Raw genomic sequence first — 18,009 nt, 5'->3', positions numbered from 1 at the left:
ATTTAGAACAAACCCCAAACATTTCAAAATGTTCCATATAACAGAATTACAGTTCTCTGCCCAGCTCCACTGAAGCTCCAGCACCAGGGCAGTCTGCAGGGTAGACTACCCCACAGCCTGGGAGACCCAGACTGCTAAGGACCTGGGAGCCAGGTCTTCTAGGCTCCTAACTCCCTACCAGCCTGCCAGTTGCGCTGCTGAGGACCCAGGTTGCCAACCTGGCAGGAACCACGTAGGTTTCTGACAGAAACGTCTGTCTAAATTGAACTGTAGGGAGCCATGGTGGCTCCCCTCCGAACCAGAGGGTAAAGAGCCACCCTCTCGGCCTGAGTGGGCGGGGCCAGACCAAGCTTACGCCAATCCCCGGAAGGGGGGGGTGGGACAGGAAGTACAAAGGGCCCTTTGTCCAGTGAGGGCAGCACCAGAGAGGGAGACAGACACAGGCTGCTCCCTCCAGACCCTGCTGCCAACCCAGGGGAGGCCCTGGGCCAGGAGGAACCTGACCGGGAGGAAGGACTGAGGCGACCAGGACTGCCGACCGCCGAGTACCCAGAGGGCCTGGAGGGGCCAGGCTGTAGCCCGGGCCAGCGTGAGTCCGACACAGAGGGGGAGCTGGAGCTGCCAGCAGCGGCATACCCGGACGAGCTGGAGGGACCGGAGAGGCCCGCTTGAGAGACCGGGTAGGAAGTAGCCCGGGGCAGAACTGCACCGTGGGGTGGGTGTGTTTGGTCAGTGGGTGCGGATGGCCCCCACTGACCGAGCGGCAGGACCTTCGCCTCCCACCACTGTCAGGGCCCTGGGCGGGAACGCAGTGGAGTTGGGTGGGCCTGAGTTCCTCTACCCCGGCCAGCCCGTCTCGGGTAGCAGAACTGTGTGCTAGAGACTCGGGCCGGCGCCCCCCTGCCTGAGGGGCGCGCTGCAGACTCTGGCCGGCACACCTTCCCCGCTAATTCCCCAGTGCCCGAAAGGTGTGACTGAGGCCTGCCAGTGGGACCATAGCTCTCCATCGCCCCCTAGGGGCACAGAGGACTGACTGAAACCTGTCACACGAACCATCTCAGAGAAACGTTTGATTTTGACAAATCAGCAAATTTTTATGAGAAAGCGTTTTGTCACAATGTATCTGAACAGCTCAATTGTGCATGGAGCTCAGCCCTACAACAGCTCACTGCACACCAGCATGTTGTGGGCAAGTGAGGATCTAGTTTGGGGTAAGAAGTGCCTATTCCAGAGCCTTCTCTCTGCTATCCTGCACATCTGCCCTAGTGCCTGACCAGTTATTCTGGCTGGATGCTAGACTCACAGTTTGGGCTAAAATTTTGAAAAGTTTCTAAGTGATTTAGGATCCTGTTTTCAAAAGTGACTTAGGAACTTAAATCTCATCGAAAGAAAATGGGACTTGGGCTACTAAGGGTCAGATTTTCAAAGGTATTTACGTGCTGAAAGATGCAAGTAGACTTCTAGTGGGATTTTCAAAAGCACACAACCAGGTTAGACACCTAATTTGCATAGGTACTTTTGTAAATTCCACGTAGTACCTATCTGCATCTTTAGCCACCTAAATACCTTTAAAAATCTGGCCCTAAGTGCCTAAATCATTTTTGAAAATGGGTCATAGGTTGCTAAGCATTTAGGCGCTTTTGGAAATTTTACCTGAAGCCTATAACTTGCATCAGATATTTTTTGAGTAAAAGCAATAGTTCTGTCCCTGAGTTCTAAGTTTTTTTTCTCTTAAATGATTGGCAAAGTTTTAAACTGCTTGCATAGAGACACTTATGGCAACATTGTTGAAAGCTGAATATCTTGTTATTGATTAATTCTTATAGGCAATGTTATAGGTAGCAAACATAGTAGAAAGCAATAGGGTAATGTGTGGTAGCAAAGGTGGTAATTAGCATGGTATTGCTGATTTATTGTATGTCAGTATTATTGTCCCCATCTTCACTAGAACTTTTCTCACTGCCAGAGGTTTATCGTTAATGAACACTTCTAAGTGACATTGAAGGGATAACAGTCTTAGACACAGACACTCTTGTGAGATTGGTTACAAAAGAGACTGGAAAGATCATTTTTTCCTGATCAAGAAAATGCAACACCTAGATGTGCTTTTCCTTCTGGTATGTATTCATAATGAGTAGGCACATACTGTAACAAGTATCATTGGCAGTATAATGATGTGGGCAGGACTTATGTCAGTTCCTACACTTAACTATTACAAAAAAATCCAGATCCAAAAGAGAGTAGTGTTGAATTTGGTATCCCAATAAACTTGAAGACCACTCAGGTTTAAATGCAAACAAGAACAAACTTTATTCCAGGGGTCTTATTGGCACCCCCTCTAGGTTTCTCTTCCTCTTGACCCCCACTGGGGCCCCTCCTCTTCCTCCTCCTAGCCCCACTTCCTGGTTTCTTAAAGGAGCCATGCCTCTAAGCAGCCATTCCCAAATACCACACTGGATGCTAGCCTTTTGGAGAATAAGCCAAGGAATCATTATTTTATGAACTACAGGTAGCAGTGGCATTCAGACCTAGCATTTATCAGTCATTGTACTGTTAATTTTGACTTTAACAGGTGCAACTGCAGATTTGATTTCCCTTGTTTGGGCTTTTCCAGATTAAGAAACCGATACAGCACCAATGCTGCTGATCTCATCCTCCATAAGAATAATCAGCATGAGTACCTTCTTGAACATTATTATGTTTCTCATTTCTAGAATTTCCTTCTGTGGCAGCAACAACCATTCTTCCTTCTATAACATGAGTGAAGAAGCTTAGTGTATCATACCATCTTGTACCCAGTTTTCCTAACTATTCAAACTACCTTTTTCTTTTCATTTGCCAGTGGGTTCCTTGGAGTTTTTTCTTTCCCCCTCTTCAATCAAGTTACAGGCTTTTTCACAGGGGAAAAATGATTGTCTTTTCTCCCAATCCCGGTATCGCTCCTGCTGCTACTATCACCAACCGCCACTTTTTAAACTGATTTGGCCTCATTGAGGGGTCAACAGGAGGTGCTGCTCAATTTGTATTACCACTGAAGTGATCCATGCGAAGTGAGGACAACATACCAAAGTGCTGATAGCAAAAGCATGTTTGAGAGAAGATACCCATAAAATCATTTATGATGCGAATGCAGTTGGTGGCCTTTGCAAATTAGCACCTCTATAACTTGACCTTAGCTGTGTAACCCACCACAGTTACTATTAACAGAACATAACAGGTGGCCCAGCACATACATTGTTTGTGTTAGAGGCACAGAAAAAAAAACATTCAGACATACATACACCCCCACAAATAATGGGGGCACAAATTTTGGTGCCCTTGTAATAGAGCAAATGCATAAGATGAGAGCATCAGTGTGTAGTACAGAATGTTCGGTAGGTGCAACTGCAGTTGGTCTTAGGAACCAGTTGGTCTTAGGAACACAGAGGAACTTTCCCCAAGGCAGTGATGGTCCACGAGTAACTGAGCAAAAGTGTAATTTGCTGGAAGGAGCGAGATTATGAATCATAACAGTACCTGGCAGGGTATGTGCAACAGGTGGTACATCTAAGTTATGATTTCCCCCACAATTGGACACAGATGTCAATTTCCAAAGGCTAGCAGAATCACAGACATCTGTGGGAGCCATTAGCATTGTTTAGGCAAATGTGTCACTTAGCAGCTGTTAAAATACAGTCAGGAGAGTGGGAAACTACCACCAGTCACATGCTGAGACTGGCATAAGGAAAGCGCTGGTTGGACAAAAGTAGGGAACCAATCTCAAACTGGAGAGAAACTGAGGCTATAGAACTAGGTGACAGGGATGGAGAGATGGAGGCAGCCACAGTCTAAGGACAACAGCATGTTTGAGAAAGGACTGAACACCTTTAATCCTGTTGCCAACAAACTTGGGTATGATGCTTGCTCAGCATCTCTGCAACTCATGACACTTACTTAACACTGGGATTGGCACCTAATACTTTTAGGATTCTTTCAAAACCTCAGCCAAGGTGTCTAGATTTGAATTTAGGTGCACAATTATAAGCTCACAAGTTTGAAAATATTGGCTTAAGTGCTAATATAAGATCCTCTTATAATGTATTCAGCTGCTTGTGAATTTGCCATATATTTGTAAGCCTGGCTTCACATGAGTAATTTGACATAGGTGAGGCCTCATTTCTTGGGAGACAGGAATAGGGAGGTAAATGAAGCTGCAGGCTGGAAACAGAATGTCTATACCAGCTAAGATAAAGGGGAACACCCAGCAAACCATTGACAATGGACAAGATACTAATGGACAAAAGCCTGGAAAGTAAGATGAGGTGAAAAGTAGACCATACATGGACAGTGCATGCTGAATAGGGACTGGTTCCTACAAAGTAACTAAGCCTATTCCAAAACATGTGATGCAATGTATAGTAAATGCTATATAATGTGTAAATGTATGTAGCGAGGCGGTGTGGTTCCCCGCTGAGCCAGAGAGAGACGAGTCCCTCAGGACACCAGAGTGGGCGGAGCCAGGGAGCTCTGAGCCCACCCCCCCAGAACATCAGGCATGACACAGGAAGTATAAAGGCCCGACCCCAGAGCTCACTGGAAGAGCAGCCGCCATGGAGGCCAGACGCCTCTGGCCTAGCTCGCGATTGGGAAACCCCAGCAGCCAGCGGTACACCAAAGGACTGGCCCGATCTGCCCCGCGCCCGCTACCCAGAGGAGTTGGCAAGCCTGCCCTGCGCCAGCTATCCTGAGGAGTCCATGGTGCTGGACCCCCCCTGAGGACACCACCTAGACCCAAGTACCTCAAGAGGGGGAGTATGGAAGTAGCCCGGGGGCAGCCGACCCTAGCCTGGCTGCAGCACTGCCAGAGCCCATGTCAGTGTGTTGCGGCCAGGATCCCCCCAGACATAGCAGCAGTGGGTCCTCTGCTGCTGCTAGGACCCCGGGCTGGGACGCAGCGGAGTGGGAGGGCCTGAGTCCCCCTTGCCACCCAATGTGTGGGTGGCAGTCTCCTCCCTCTCCCAGGCCCTTTGGAGCCAAGGGCCTGGGCTTACTATTATATACTGTTACTGCTCAGCCCCTGCCTGAGGGCCTGAGCACCTGACTCACCATTGCCCCACCCTGACCTAGGGCCTAGGCTGATGACTAACTGTGTTGTTTCTGCCCTCACAAAGGGCGCGGAGGAAGACTCCTGTGGCCGGACTAATACACTGTTAGACCTATTCCCAAACTCAGTGATGCAGTGGGGTGGGGTCCCTGCTGCCCTGGAGAGAGCCAAGTCCCAGCTAATCTCTCTACATTGTACATAAAGGAAAAGGTTTGCTGTGTAACTTTGGACATGAGGTATGCCCCTGTGCCCTCCCCCTAAACTTGGATCTAATCAACTGAGCCTAGATTTGCTATACGCCAACCAAAGAAACCCGAGAAACAAGACTAAGGTCAAACTGAGTTCCTGGGAATCCAAGAGGAAGAGGTCTCAGAGGAACCCCAATAATATTTACTATTCAGTATGAAATTTTCCATGCTTGATCTCTGCTTTAGGCTAATTTAGGGGGAAGTTGGAGGGAGGAAGGAATTTCAGTATGAACAGTGCAATTATTTCTGGGACCAAAGCTGAGGAAAATGGCAGTGTTGTCAATGATAACAATATTTTCCAACTGTTCTTTGCTAGCACCACTCTGGTTTGTGGTAGATTCTTGAAACTTGGTTCAAGATTAGTCCTGGATTCAGAGAGGTGCCTTTTGCTGTCACTGTGAAAATCTATCTTGGTTTGGTCAAGTTATAAGATGTGAAAATTGGCACATACATGCTCAGAAGAATTTCTGTAAGCACCCATTCCTTAATTTTCTGAACATTGTGTCTGTACTGCAAATGCTCTGTAAATCTCATTGAGCAGCCCTGGCCTGCCTCGCCAAAATACTTGTTGGCCTAAAAGAATATACTCTGGGCTTGGGACACCATGAGATCCAGTTTCACCTCTTTCACTCACTGGTTTTTATATTTTTGTTTTATTTCACAATCCTTAACATTGTCCAAAACCTCATATTCCTGTGCTACAGGCAGGCAAGTATCATTCTTTCCTCCGTCCCTGCAAGGTAATAGAAATTGCACAAGGTCATTCCCAAAAGGGCTGGGAATAGAACATAGGGCAAACATTTTTGAAAACTATTGTGCTAACTCCACATTTTGGGCCCTAAATAAGTGTTCTGATTTTTCAAAAGTGCTGAGAACCCAGCAGCTACTATTTATTTCAGGATTTAGATGCCTAACTTAAAGCACACATTTTTGAATTTTGGTCCAGTTCTTGAAGTACGGAAGACCCATCTGCATCCACTTCACCTGCTGCTTTTTCAGGATACCAAATCTATCAATGCCAACTGTTATCACCATTCTAAGCACTAGACCACAATCCTCCTGCCTCAAAGCCAGAAATAGAACCCAGGACCACTAATTCCCAATATTCTACTGCTGTCTCGCAAATAATGTAGTTGTGTAACCCACTGGCAAAGTGTGTGCCCCACTCTAATGACTATTCTTCGTACAGGATAACAGTCTACTGATGCTAATTGTTACTCCTTTAGCTCATGTAGTGGTGCTCTGTGCTATAGATCTGACAATATCAGTTCAAACCTATGCTGACAACTGATGTGAAAGGGCTTTTTGGTTATACATTTCTAGGTTTCCAGTTTTCGTTTTTAAAAACTTAGTTTTTTGTCTTTGTATAAAATTTACTACATGAAAAGAATGTTATGGTTGCAAAGTCAAGCACTCAGAAGTTAGGAAAGGCTGCCAATTAGAAATAAGTGTGCCTAGGCAACCTTAACTCTGCCCCTTGTTCATATGCATTATGATAGTCTTCAATCACACGATCACATGCTACTTTTTCCACAGGATATCTGGCTCAGTGCTCACCATAGATGGAATATAAGCCAAGGTTATATAACTGATGCTGCTGTTGCCTCTAGCTACCTTGCCTTATCCACTAGAGAAACTGGAAAGCGTGTAATAATGAGGCAGGGGGCTGTAACAAGAGAGCATTGACTTGTGAGTAAGGCACTGGGCTTGGATACAGAGGGAAATGGGCAATATCTTTGATTCCACCACAGACTTCCTGTGTAATGTTAGACAAAACACTTAACCCAGAATTTTCAGATGTGGCCAATAACAGTGTGATTCTCATTTTCTGTGTGTAAAACTTGAGCTACCTGATTTTTCACAACTGCTGAGCACTCACAAGTCTATTGAATGACAGTGGGAGTTGTAGGTACCTGCCACCTCTGAAGGATCAGCCCCTAGGCATCTCAAGTTGGATGCCAATTATTGAGGCACTTCAGTTTGGACACTTACATAAATTTTGGCCTTAACATCTCTGTGCTACAGTTCCCCATCTGTAAAGTGGGGCTAATAATCCATTAACATTTGTAAGGCATTTACATGCAAGAGTGATGATCACAATAGAAAATTCCAAGAGGAAATAAAATAATTTGGAACACTTGCATTACATCAGGTACATAGCCGCATAATGAATGATAAGGATAAAAAGAAATATTAAATTGTTGCTTCATTCACTGAAAACTACCCAGTACCCTGAATGGGCAGAGAACCTGTAGGAAAAATGTGATTAAAGGCTGTGGGTAAAGTTTTCACAAGTGTTTAAGGGTATGTCTACACTGCAGTTAGACCCTCCCTCCTTGCAGGGTCCCAGAGCCCGGGCTGCAGCCTGAGCCCAAATATCTACACCACAGTTAAAAGTCCCCTAGCCCACACCCCACAAGCCCTAGTCAGCTAGCATGGGCCAGCTGTGCATTTTTAATTGCAGTATAGATGTATCCACAGTGATTTATTTCAGAGTAGCAGCCGTGTTAGTCTGTATTCGCAAAAAGAAAAGGAGTACTAGTGGCACCTTAAAGACTAACCAATTTATTTGAAATTGGTTAGTCTCTAAGGTGCCACTAGTACTCCTTTTCTTTCCACAGTGATTTAGGAGCTTAAGTTCCCCTTTCAAAACAGAAGTTCATAAGCTTAAGGATGCAGATTTACAGGGTCTTCTTTGGGGGAGGGGGTGCCTAAAGATGCACATAGGCACTTAGAAGGATTTTTTTAAGTAAACAGATTAGGCTACTAAATCCCATTGATTTAAATTGGGAGTTAGGTGCTTTACCTGTTTAGCCACTTTTGAAAATCCCGTAGGTGCCTATGTGCATTTTTTACACCTAAATACGGTTGTAAATCTGGTCACGTGTTACTTTTGAAAACAGGACTTTGTCTCCCACCCACTTAGGTGCTTCTGAAAATTTTACTCTGTAGCATAATGCATACTCACAAGGAGGCAGAAAGAAGATTGCGCGGGCAACCTCTATTCTGTAATTTCTTAACTTTTATATGCCTGACTTTACATCCTTAACAACATACATGAAAACTAAAATAAATTAATGAAATATTCTATATCTAGAGAGAGAATGTACTAGCAACAGGAAAACTTATACTCAACTGAAAGTGTTATCCAACTTATTCTCTGTGGATGTTCAAGCTATTCCTATTGGTCAGTTTTAATCGCATTCTCTTGCTTCTCATTCCTCATCTAGGTTTCACCCTTTCCTGTCATTTGCTCTGTTTTTGGTTTCTATATTTGTGTATCTATTACAAATCTCTATCATTTTTTCTCCTTTCCATGATTTCCAGTACTTTTGTCTATTTTGTGTTTCAGTTACTTTTGATCTGGTGTTTCATTTTGCTTCCTGTATAATTTTTTCTTACCTTATTTAGCCCTTGAAAACGCCCCCAGGAAATATGACCTCAGCATCTTATTAGAACTGTAAAATTGTGGCTTCAGTTCTCTGTGCAATATAATATCACAGTAGCTTCATGAGGGCATCCTGCATAGGCTAGGTTAATATTTACTGATGTGTTAATATAATAATGACCCATCTACCTCTTCTCATCTCTGGGGCACTTTCTATCTATAGGGATGGAAATGAATGACAGAGTCTCTCTGTGCTGCCTGATGTCAGAGCTGAGAAAGGTGTGAAGGGTATATAAGAGCTGTATTACTTGCCAGCAAGGAGGGGAGAAAAAAGGGATACTGCAGAGTCAGATGCAAGCGTGGAATTGTTGCATGTACCCTTCCTGCTAATACAGACGTGTGTTGAACTTCTTCAGTTAGTTCCTTGACCACTACAAGGTAAATGATTTGTCCTTTCTGTAATTTAAGATATAAAGCTACACACACTTTAAAGGGGGCACAATCTGCCTCATTATTAAGGAACAGAATTATTCAGAGAAAGACTAAAAGAAAGATCTCGATACAATCTGTAGCTGAAACCACAATCTGAAATTTAGAAAATGTTGGGGGGAAAAAGCAAGGAAGATGGGAACAGGATTTAATCCACTAGATGCCAAAATTTACTAGAGAGCCACCTGAATTTATCTTTGTTGTGTCACTAAAGTTTGATTGTGCTTTTGCTCTAATTTAATGGCAGAGATTAACTATTGCCTGTTTAGAACAGCACTAGGGTCAGATCTATTGTATGTTGAATAGTACTTAGGTTCTCTTTTAGTTTTGAATTGTTATTCTTTTCAGAAACTTAGGAAGGAAAGATGTGCAACCTAAAGCTGACAGTTGTCTTCATTGTGCTCTCTGTTACTTTAAGCTACTTGGACGCTACACCTATGGAAAGGTAAGTAATGAAAAATATTTATTTTTAATGAGAAATCAGATGTTTCAGACTGTTGCATTATTCACTTTTGCCATAAAACAATATGAGCAAAATAGGGCTATTCAATTTCACTATGTATTTTGTTATTGTTTAAAGGCTATTCTCTGTGGCTGACGATCTATCTGATGGGACTTCCAACAGACAAGGATGGCTATTACCAGTTCTGTCAAGGAATACACCCTGGGGACTTAACCGGGCATTGCCACAACTGGCTGCTGCAAAGCCAAAAAGGTATCCAATCTCATTTGCGTTCTTCTATTCAAACCAGACAGAATTAAATTAAGAAGCATAATTTATGCCAACAATTTTCTTTTCTTCTAGATCCCTTCAATTCTATTCAAATTCTCTCAAAGAGAGCTTAAAATATCCTTTTTGGTAGAAATCTAGCCATTCTGTAAAGCAAAGTATTTCGAGTTAAAAAGTGAAATATAGTTGGAAAGCCAATCGGTTTTACCAGATCTGTTATGGAAATCTGAAAAGCTTTCAAAATGTGTTCTCTGAATTTTCAGCACACAATTTTTAGGTTATGTTGTGAAAGGAGGTTTACTCTGAAAGGGATCTGCTATTTAAATGTTAATTTTTCATGCCTGAGTGAGGGGAGGGGACATATGACATTTCTTTCCATGTAAAACAGAATTCCTTTTGGAGTAAATTTAATTATTTTAAAATATTACTGTCTTCAGTAGGTGAATGCTCATTTTTGACATAAACAGCAATTTCAGCATAGCAAGAATCAACAGAAAGAATTTGTCATGCTAGACTTTCACTAGTTTGTAGTACATTTACAGATGCATAAGTGTAATTTTCAATAGACTCTTGATGTATACAAATAGCAGTTTTAAAAGAATTTGGAGTTTATACTAGGTGATAAACAGTATTGAATAACACTAGGAAAATTAGCTACATTATCTGGTCTGTCTGTTTACTGTGTCTTTACGTGATTTTCCTTCACCAGACATTAAACACACCTCTTTTTATAGTTACCTCTGATTACAGTATCTCTTCCAACCTAAAGAATGATTATTACAAACCAAAATGATTATCCTCTAATATAATATGGGTAATGAATACACAATCCCAGAATTCTTATAGCTAGTCCTCTTTATTTTAAACAGTTAAAATCAAACATTTCTCTACAAGATATTTTCTTCAAGTCTGGGGTCTGATACCCTGCTCGTCAATGGTCCCGTCCGACAGTCCTCTTCACAGTAAGCAGCCCCCACTGAAACCAATAGTACTTCTCACTTGAATAAAGGCTGCAGGATAAGGTCCCTTGCGAGTTAACAGCCATGATGAGTTTTTGTGTCATTTTGTTCAACTGTGTAATAATGTTAGGTATTGATAAAATATATAATAACTTGCTGCATCAGTTTCATAAAGTTAACTATTGTAAAAATAGTGGCCCAGAGTTTTAGGGCCTGGGCCTGTACCATTTAAGTGAATGGAAGCTTTGCCTTCATGAACAGATTAGCAATTTCATGAGAATGAGTGAGTGATTTGTCCTTCCAGGTGAAGGTACTTAGCAAATTTCCCATCCATGGTATATTGTTTGCTGGCTGTGTGATAGTATGTTATGTCTTTTCTATTAGGCTTTAAGAGCCTGATCAAGCTCCCCTTGGAGTCAATAGAAAGACTCCCACTGACTTCAAGGAAAGTTGGACTGGACCCTAAATTACCATTTAACTGAAATATGACATGTTTAAAACATGAATCACTTATAAACTATTACCCATTTGCTAACCAACAGCTGTTACAGCTCAGACATTTAGCACAGAGTTTCTATTTCACCTGGGCTCTTAGATTCAAAATCACACTGCTGAAACATAATGTGACATTTTAAATACTAGACCTAGTCAATTAATGGGAAAATATATTAATCAGGAATTAGTCAGAGTAACATTGCAAATAATGAGTTTTGGCAATGAATTATTTGATGTATTCATCTAAAAATGTAATTTACTTCATGTCACATAAGCACAGAGATTACTTTGAAGAAGTATAGGGAAATCCTTTGGAACAGATGGTCCTTATTTCAGGAACTATTGTCAACACCAGAGAGTGTCTGTTTAAGGGCATGGCTTAATGGTCTAAGAAGGAAGTTTTGAAATCCCTGAGCTCCCCAGAACCAAAGATTTGAACTCAACTCTTCCTCTTTCTGAAGTGAGTCCCCAGCAGCTTACTGTGTGGGGGTCAGTTGGATACAACCTTAAAACTGAGGTTTTCTTTGCACACGGATGTTTCAGTGAAACTTTTTGTAAGAAAGATAGGGTCCTGTCCAAAAATGGCTCTCCCCCACCACAGCAGTATTGCCATGCTGCTGTGCTCCAACAGAAGTGGCTGATTTTCAGTAGTGAAGAAATTACTGTTTGTACAGAGCCAAAGCTTGAGTGGTACAGAAGCCAATGGAAGATGCAGATGCTGAGCACCTCTCAGGATCTGGCCCATAGCCCTAGTCTCAATCCTGCTGCCTTTTTAAATTAACTGAAGGTTTGCCATTGACTTTAATGGGACCAGTATGGGGCCCTCTGAGATTAAGGGAACTGAATAAATGTAAGTGATTATTATCATGCTAATCAGTCTCATGATATCAGAAAATTCTCTAAATAGCCATAAAAGTTAATCTTGGAGCTAAATCATTGTTGTCACTTACTGACTTAACTATACTATTATTACAGTTATTCTAGGTGCCAGAAGCTACTGTGCTGAATATCAATAAAAATGACATATGAATCTTGAGGTTTTTGAATTTAACCTACACCTATCATTAAAATAGATAATAGCATACAATGTGATTTTTTTTTCAGGCACAAAGTAGGTGGCAGCAATATTGTACTGTTCACATATTTGTGCTCACATTAAAAGAACTCCTACATTATCAGTTAAAATGCCTTTTAGAGGTGGCATATTTGATTGCTCATCATGAGGACTTCACCATGGCTCTGTTTGTTTTATGTTACCAGTCACCGCTTGGAGAAACGGAAATGCAACACTGCTACATGTGTGACACAACGTTTGGCTGACTTTTTAGTTCGATCCGGCAACAACATCGGAGCAATTTATTCACCTACCAATGTGGGATCCAATACATATGGCAAGAGGGACCGAGTTGAGCTTTTAAACAGAGAACCCCTAAATTAGCTACAGCTTTAGCGTGTTGAAATGATTACTGCTGCACTCCTCATTAGGAGTTCCTCTCCAATTTTTATGTATAAATAACCTTTTAGTCATTTACTACCTATACATTCTTAACAGTGCCTTGTTTTCTTTGTGTGTGTGTCTGTGTATGTGACTTTCATGGTTCTCATTTCACTATGCATGTATGATGACATGCATAGGGTATGGTTTTGAATTCACTAAATGCTTCAGAAATCTGCTCATTACATTCCTTTGTGAAAAGAAAATAAATCACAAAAATAAACTGAAATGTAATTGCTATAGGGTTTTTTTTAATTAAAAAGATTAAAAAGACAACCATGATGTGTATGTCTTTATAGTCCCAGCTGGGTGAGGGGAAAACAATGAAACCTGTCCTAAACAACCACTCAGGGAGCTAACAAAAATCAGTTGGTTAATGGAGGTTGTGTCCTAATGTAAGTGAAGCAGAATTGTACTCAGTACTTTTGGAGTTACTTTAGAGGGGTTATAGTCCCTTACTGCACTCTAAGCAAGAACTATTGGGTGAAACTCTATGGCCTATGTTATACAACTCAGACTAGATGATCATAATGGTCCCTTCTCACTGACAAATATTTTAGTCTAATAAGGGTGATCTCTTGTACAGGTTTCATAGCATATTGCAATATGGTATTTTAAGGGTTTGGTATTTAAGGGTTTATATCAAAATTTTAGCTCACTTAACTCTAACCACTATGAGAACCAGTAAATTATAAAGCTGAGCACAAGGAAACCCAGCTAATTGGGTGACAAGAACTTTGTATTCTTCTTAAAAGCATGTCCTACAAAAGAACTGGCATCTTTCTTTGTGCGTTCCCTTCTCTGAACTGAATTAATAAACTGATTAAAAAGAAAGTGAGCAAAAGCATTAAGCTACCTATGATAGCTTTATATTTTTTTGAAAAAAAATCTTTTCACGACAAGGATTTTTTCAAACTGATATTTACTAGTACTAAGCAATTCATTAAAATCGAAGAGCAGTTTGACACAATAAGCTTTTCCTTGGTCTTATCCCAGCACAACATCAGTATACGTTTATGAAATGTACATTTTAATCTGTGTCGCGGGCTTTCAGAAAAACTGTCTCATCCAGTATGTTACAATAGGAATTTTTGTTTCTCTTCATCATATTCTTAATTAAAAGTTTAATGACATCAGGAAACCACATACAGGATGGTGGCTTCTTAATTCTGTCAAATTATGAAAACCTTTTAGCAGAAGTTCTGTAGGCCACTTATGCCTTCTCATTGAAAAGCACCATTAGTGGAAAAGTAAATTAAACCTGAATACTCTGCATGGGTTGATTCACTTTGTTGTGTTTGCTTGATAAAGTGTGCCTTAGATTACAAACTCTAAGTTTTAACTTTATTTTAATTTATGTTTTGCCTTCATTTTATGAACTCATCTGAAGTACACTGAAATAAAAACTAAAGCAATGTGCAAGCTATTGCTAATCATAATAGTTTGTTTAGAAAAGGGTAAACTTAATGATATTGCAAAGGATAGTTATTCATAAAGTCTTTGAAAAAGATGTCCAAATGGTATTCTGCTTGCTTAATACTTCTGGCAGCTTAAAAACAGATGTACTTTTACTTCATTCTTGCTCAAGTTCTACAGCCAGGGTGGCCAACCTGAGCCTGAGGAGGAGCCAGAATTTACCAATGTACATTGCCAAAGAGCCACAGTAACACGTCAGCAGCCTCCCATCAGCTCCTGCTCCCAGCACCTCCCGCCCACCAGCAGCCCCGCCAATCAGCGCCTCCCCCTCCCTCCCCACACCTGCCAATCAGCTGTTTTGTGGCATGCAGGAGGCTCTGGGGTGGGGGAGAGAGGAGCGAAGGCATGGCAGACTCAGGGGAGGGGACGGGAAGGGGTGGAGTGGGGGCAGGGCTTGTGGCAGAGCCAGGGGTTGAGCAGTGAGCATCCCCTGGTACATTAGAAAGTTGGCACCTGTAGCTTCAGTCCCGGAGTTGGTGCCTATACAAGGAGCCGCATATTAACTTCTGGAGAGCCACATGTGGCTCCGGAGCCACAGGTTGGCCACCCCTGTTCTACATCTGCTTTATGTTTCCAGCTTAGTTTAATTTTTTTTTCCAATTCAAGTATGACAATCACTCTCCAAAAAGCAAACAACCAGATATTGTTAGAGTAGTTGTGAGCTGTCACAGATAGAATGTAATAGTGCATTACAGTAATTGCATAGCACCTTGCAGGTGGTTGTTTCAAGGTTTATTGTACTGTGTTTACAAAGAATGTTGGTAATCCCAGAATTAAAAGCTTTATACATATTAACTATCAATGCATCAGGAGTCTCTAGATTGTCATTTGATCACACTAAAACTCTGCACAGACTGGCAACACTTCCTTAATTTCAGTGGTACCAAGTAAATTTTTTTTTCTGGACTGTCCAATGCACCAGTGATAGTGATGTTATCAGTAGTACCATTTCTTTAGTTGGGAGGATACCCAGAAAGGGGACTTTTCCTCAAAGTCAACAGATCAACTAATAGCAGGTCCCACCTTAATAAACTTAGGTCCCATTTCAGCAAAAACACTTAAGCATGTGCTTAAGTGTCACTGAATTCAATGGGACATAAGTATATGCTTTGCTAAATCAAGGCCTTGATGCCACCTACCAAAGCTATGTCACTTTAGATTCAGTCTTACGAGGTGCAAGTACCCCCCATTCCCATTAACTTCAACTGCCTGGAGGTAGCCAATCCCTTATAAGATTGGAGCCTGTCATAACATACATAGAACACTATACCCCAAGATTGGACATTTCTAGCGGCCCTAGTCAGTGCTCCTTTGATCACTTGGTCAATAGGAGTTTTGCCTGAATAAAGAGTTCGGAACAGAAGCTGTGGTTCTGGTTCTATCTGGACTTAGTTACTGGTGTGATTTCCTCAGCATGAGAACAGTCCATTTGGTGCCACGAAAAACAAGCCAGGCTATTAAACAATCAGAATGATTGGTCCACATTGTTGGAAACATGCAAAAAAGCCATAAAGAATTAGGTGTCTGAAGGGCAAAAAAGATAAATGAATAAAGCTGTCAGCTCAGGTGTCTTTGACTTGAGAAATGGCCTAAAGTGAGAGTTGTTTGAATTCACTATTTGCGGCCCAATTCTGATACCCTTACTCATTTAGAGTAGTTTCTTACTCTGCAAGTAGTCCTATTGATTGTATTGAGGCTACTTGCAGAGTTAGGTACTACTTATTTTCCGTATGGCCCTTATATAGGGAGGGCAGGATCATATGACTGTGGTCTCTATTTTTTAAATAAAAATAGAAAACAATAAAATATTGGTTCTTCAAAACCGCAAATGGCATAATATTAAACATTGCAGAATAGGGGCACCGTCGTGAGAAGTCCCATTGAAATCAGTGGGCATTAGGCACCTAACTTGCTTAGGTGCTTTTGAAACTCCCACTAGGTGCCTATCTGCACCTTTAGACCCATAAATACCTTCAAAAATCAGGACCCTCAATGCCCTTTGGATTCAACTGGAGTTAAAGTTGCTGTGTACCTATGAAGTGGTGCTTAGAAGCTTGCAGCATTGGGGGCCAAGGGAGAAAATTAAGAGGAAGAAAAAGAGGGGGAACAGTATAAAAACAAGGACATAAAAATGCAATAAACAATATACTGATAAGAAAGCTCTGCATTTTTTATTAACTGACATTAAATCATGTAATAAAGGAGGAAAATATAGAGAAGACTAAATAGTGTAAAAAGAATGGAGAAAAATATAAATCTAAAATGTCATCAAAGGAGCAAAGAGGAAGATAAACAGGAGAGTAAGAGTATGAAGAATGCATTAAAACAGTAGCAGGCCCTAGGGCTTAATGTTTCCTAAGGACTGCGACATTTTCATAAAAGGCAGAATTCACATCTTCTTGGATGAATATGGCTTAGCTAAGAAATTGGTTTCATTTTAAAAGGCTTGGACTAAAATTTTGAAAAGCACACATAATATTCATATGACATTAATACATTTTATTGAAAAATATTTTGAATGAATGTTTTCATTTTCCACAAGGAGATACAAATATTTCTGCTGCCCAGAAAGATTCTCAATTAGCACCCAATTTAGGCTGGCAATACTCCCATTGACGTCCAGAAGACAATGGTTAACGACAAGTTTGGATTTTGTTGAGTGGTTTTCTAAAACCATTTGCAAGTGACCCTACAAATAAAATCAGTTTCCAGAAACGCTTTAGTTCATGTCTTGGGTTGCTGCAGTCTTCACTTTTTGAAGGTGTGCTGTTTGAGTCTATTAGTTCATATATGAATAGAGCTTGACATTTATGGTAGACTGCTTCTGTTGACAGCAATACAGTTAAGTAATTTTGTTGTCTAACTTAGTTATCATGTCAGAAGGAGACTGTTTTGCATTGCTTCTGTTGTACGCCACTAGCAAAATGCTCTGGTTAGAATGACATCTCATTGCTGTGTACCAAAGCTAAAAATAAAGGTTGAAGAACCATAAAATAGAATCTTTCTAACTGAAAGACAACTTCTGCTTCAGTCATCTCATTATTAGCTCTTAATTCACTCTGCCCACACACACACACACTTAAAAAAAATCCAGGTAAGTATACTGAAAAGTTAAAACATAGATTAATTATATTTTTGGAGCAGGATATAGCTCAATACCCAGACTCAAAAGCTTAGGCAACCACTACCTTAGAGAGTCAGGGCAGTTTCTATAAGCACCCTAAAGTTTGGATGATTTTCAGAACATTATGACTGTAAAACTAATTTGAAAATCCTATGCAGACTGCTCGCCTGTTTCAGAACTGCCATGAAGAAAAAAATATATCCTGAATTATATTCCTCTAAGAAGGCGATGTTTCTTTAAATGCAATCTATTTCCTTACCAGAATGATAATTCTATTCTGATAAACCTGGAAATTCACATTATACTTAACATGCCATCAAAACCTGAAAGTAGTGATCTTCTGATAGTTATCACATGATGTTAGACTGAAAAACCAATGAAGGCTGAGACAATGGTAACACTCAGATAATAGTTTAAATTCTGTTCATTGTACAACAGTTATTCTTCTTAATACTAAAAATTCCTAACAAAAAGAATACATTTAAATGCATTTTGATCCTAACAATGAGACTGATTCGTGTA

The 18,009-nt window shown here is 41.0% G+C and overlaps 1 protein-coding gene across 1 annotated transcript in view; it reads left to right on the top strand.

Moving 5' to 3' along the window:
- Positions 1 to 12,904, top strand: part of IAPP (islet amyloid polypeptide) — a 29,436-nt gene extending 16,532 nt beyond the window's left edge. Inside the window, exons 3-6 of the mRNA XM_073318600.1 lie at positions 8,943 to 9,157; positions 9,557 to 9,653; positions 9,789 to 9,923; positions 12,653 to 12,904. Of these exons, the coding sequence (XP_073174701.1) occupies positions 9,574 to 9,653; positions 9,789 to 9,923; positions 12,653 to 12,830 (393 nt within the window). The 5' untranslated portion in view covers positions 8,943 to 9,157; positions 9,557 to 9,573 and the 3' untranslated portion in view covers positions 12,831 to 12,904. The remainder of the gene's footprint in view (positions 1 to 8,942; positions 9,158 to 9,556; positions 9,654 to 9,788; positions 9,924 to 12,652) is intronic.
- The last annotated feature ends 5,105 nt before the right edge of the window (positions 12,905 to 18,009 follow it).

The sequence above is a fragment of the Lepidochelys kempii genome, chromosome 1 (assembly GCF_965140265.1).
Source record: "Lepidochelys kempii isolate rLepKem1 chromosome 1, rLepKem1.hap2, whole genome shotgun sequence".
In the NCBI taxonomy this organism is placed as follows: domain Eukaryota; kingdom Metazoa; phylum Chordata; order Testudines; family Cheloniidae; genus Lepidochelys; species Lepidochelys kempii.
Note: the sequence above shows the minus strand (reverse complement) of the source record. Positions and strands in the feature narration are given on the sequence as shown.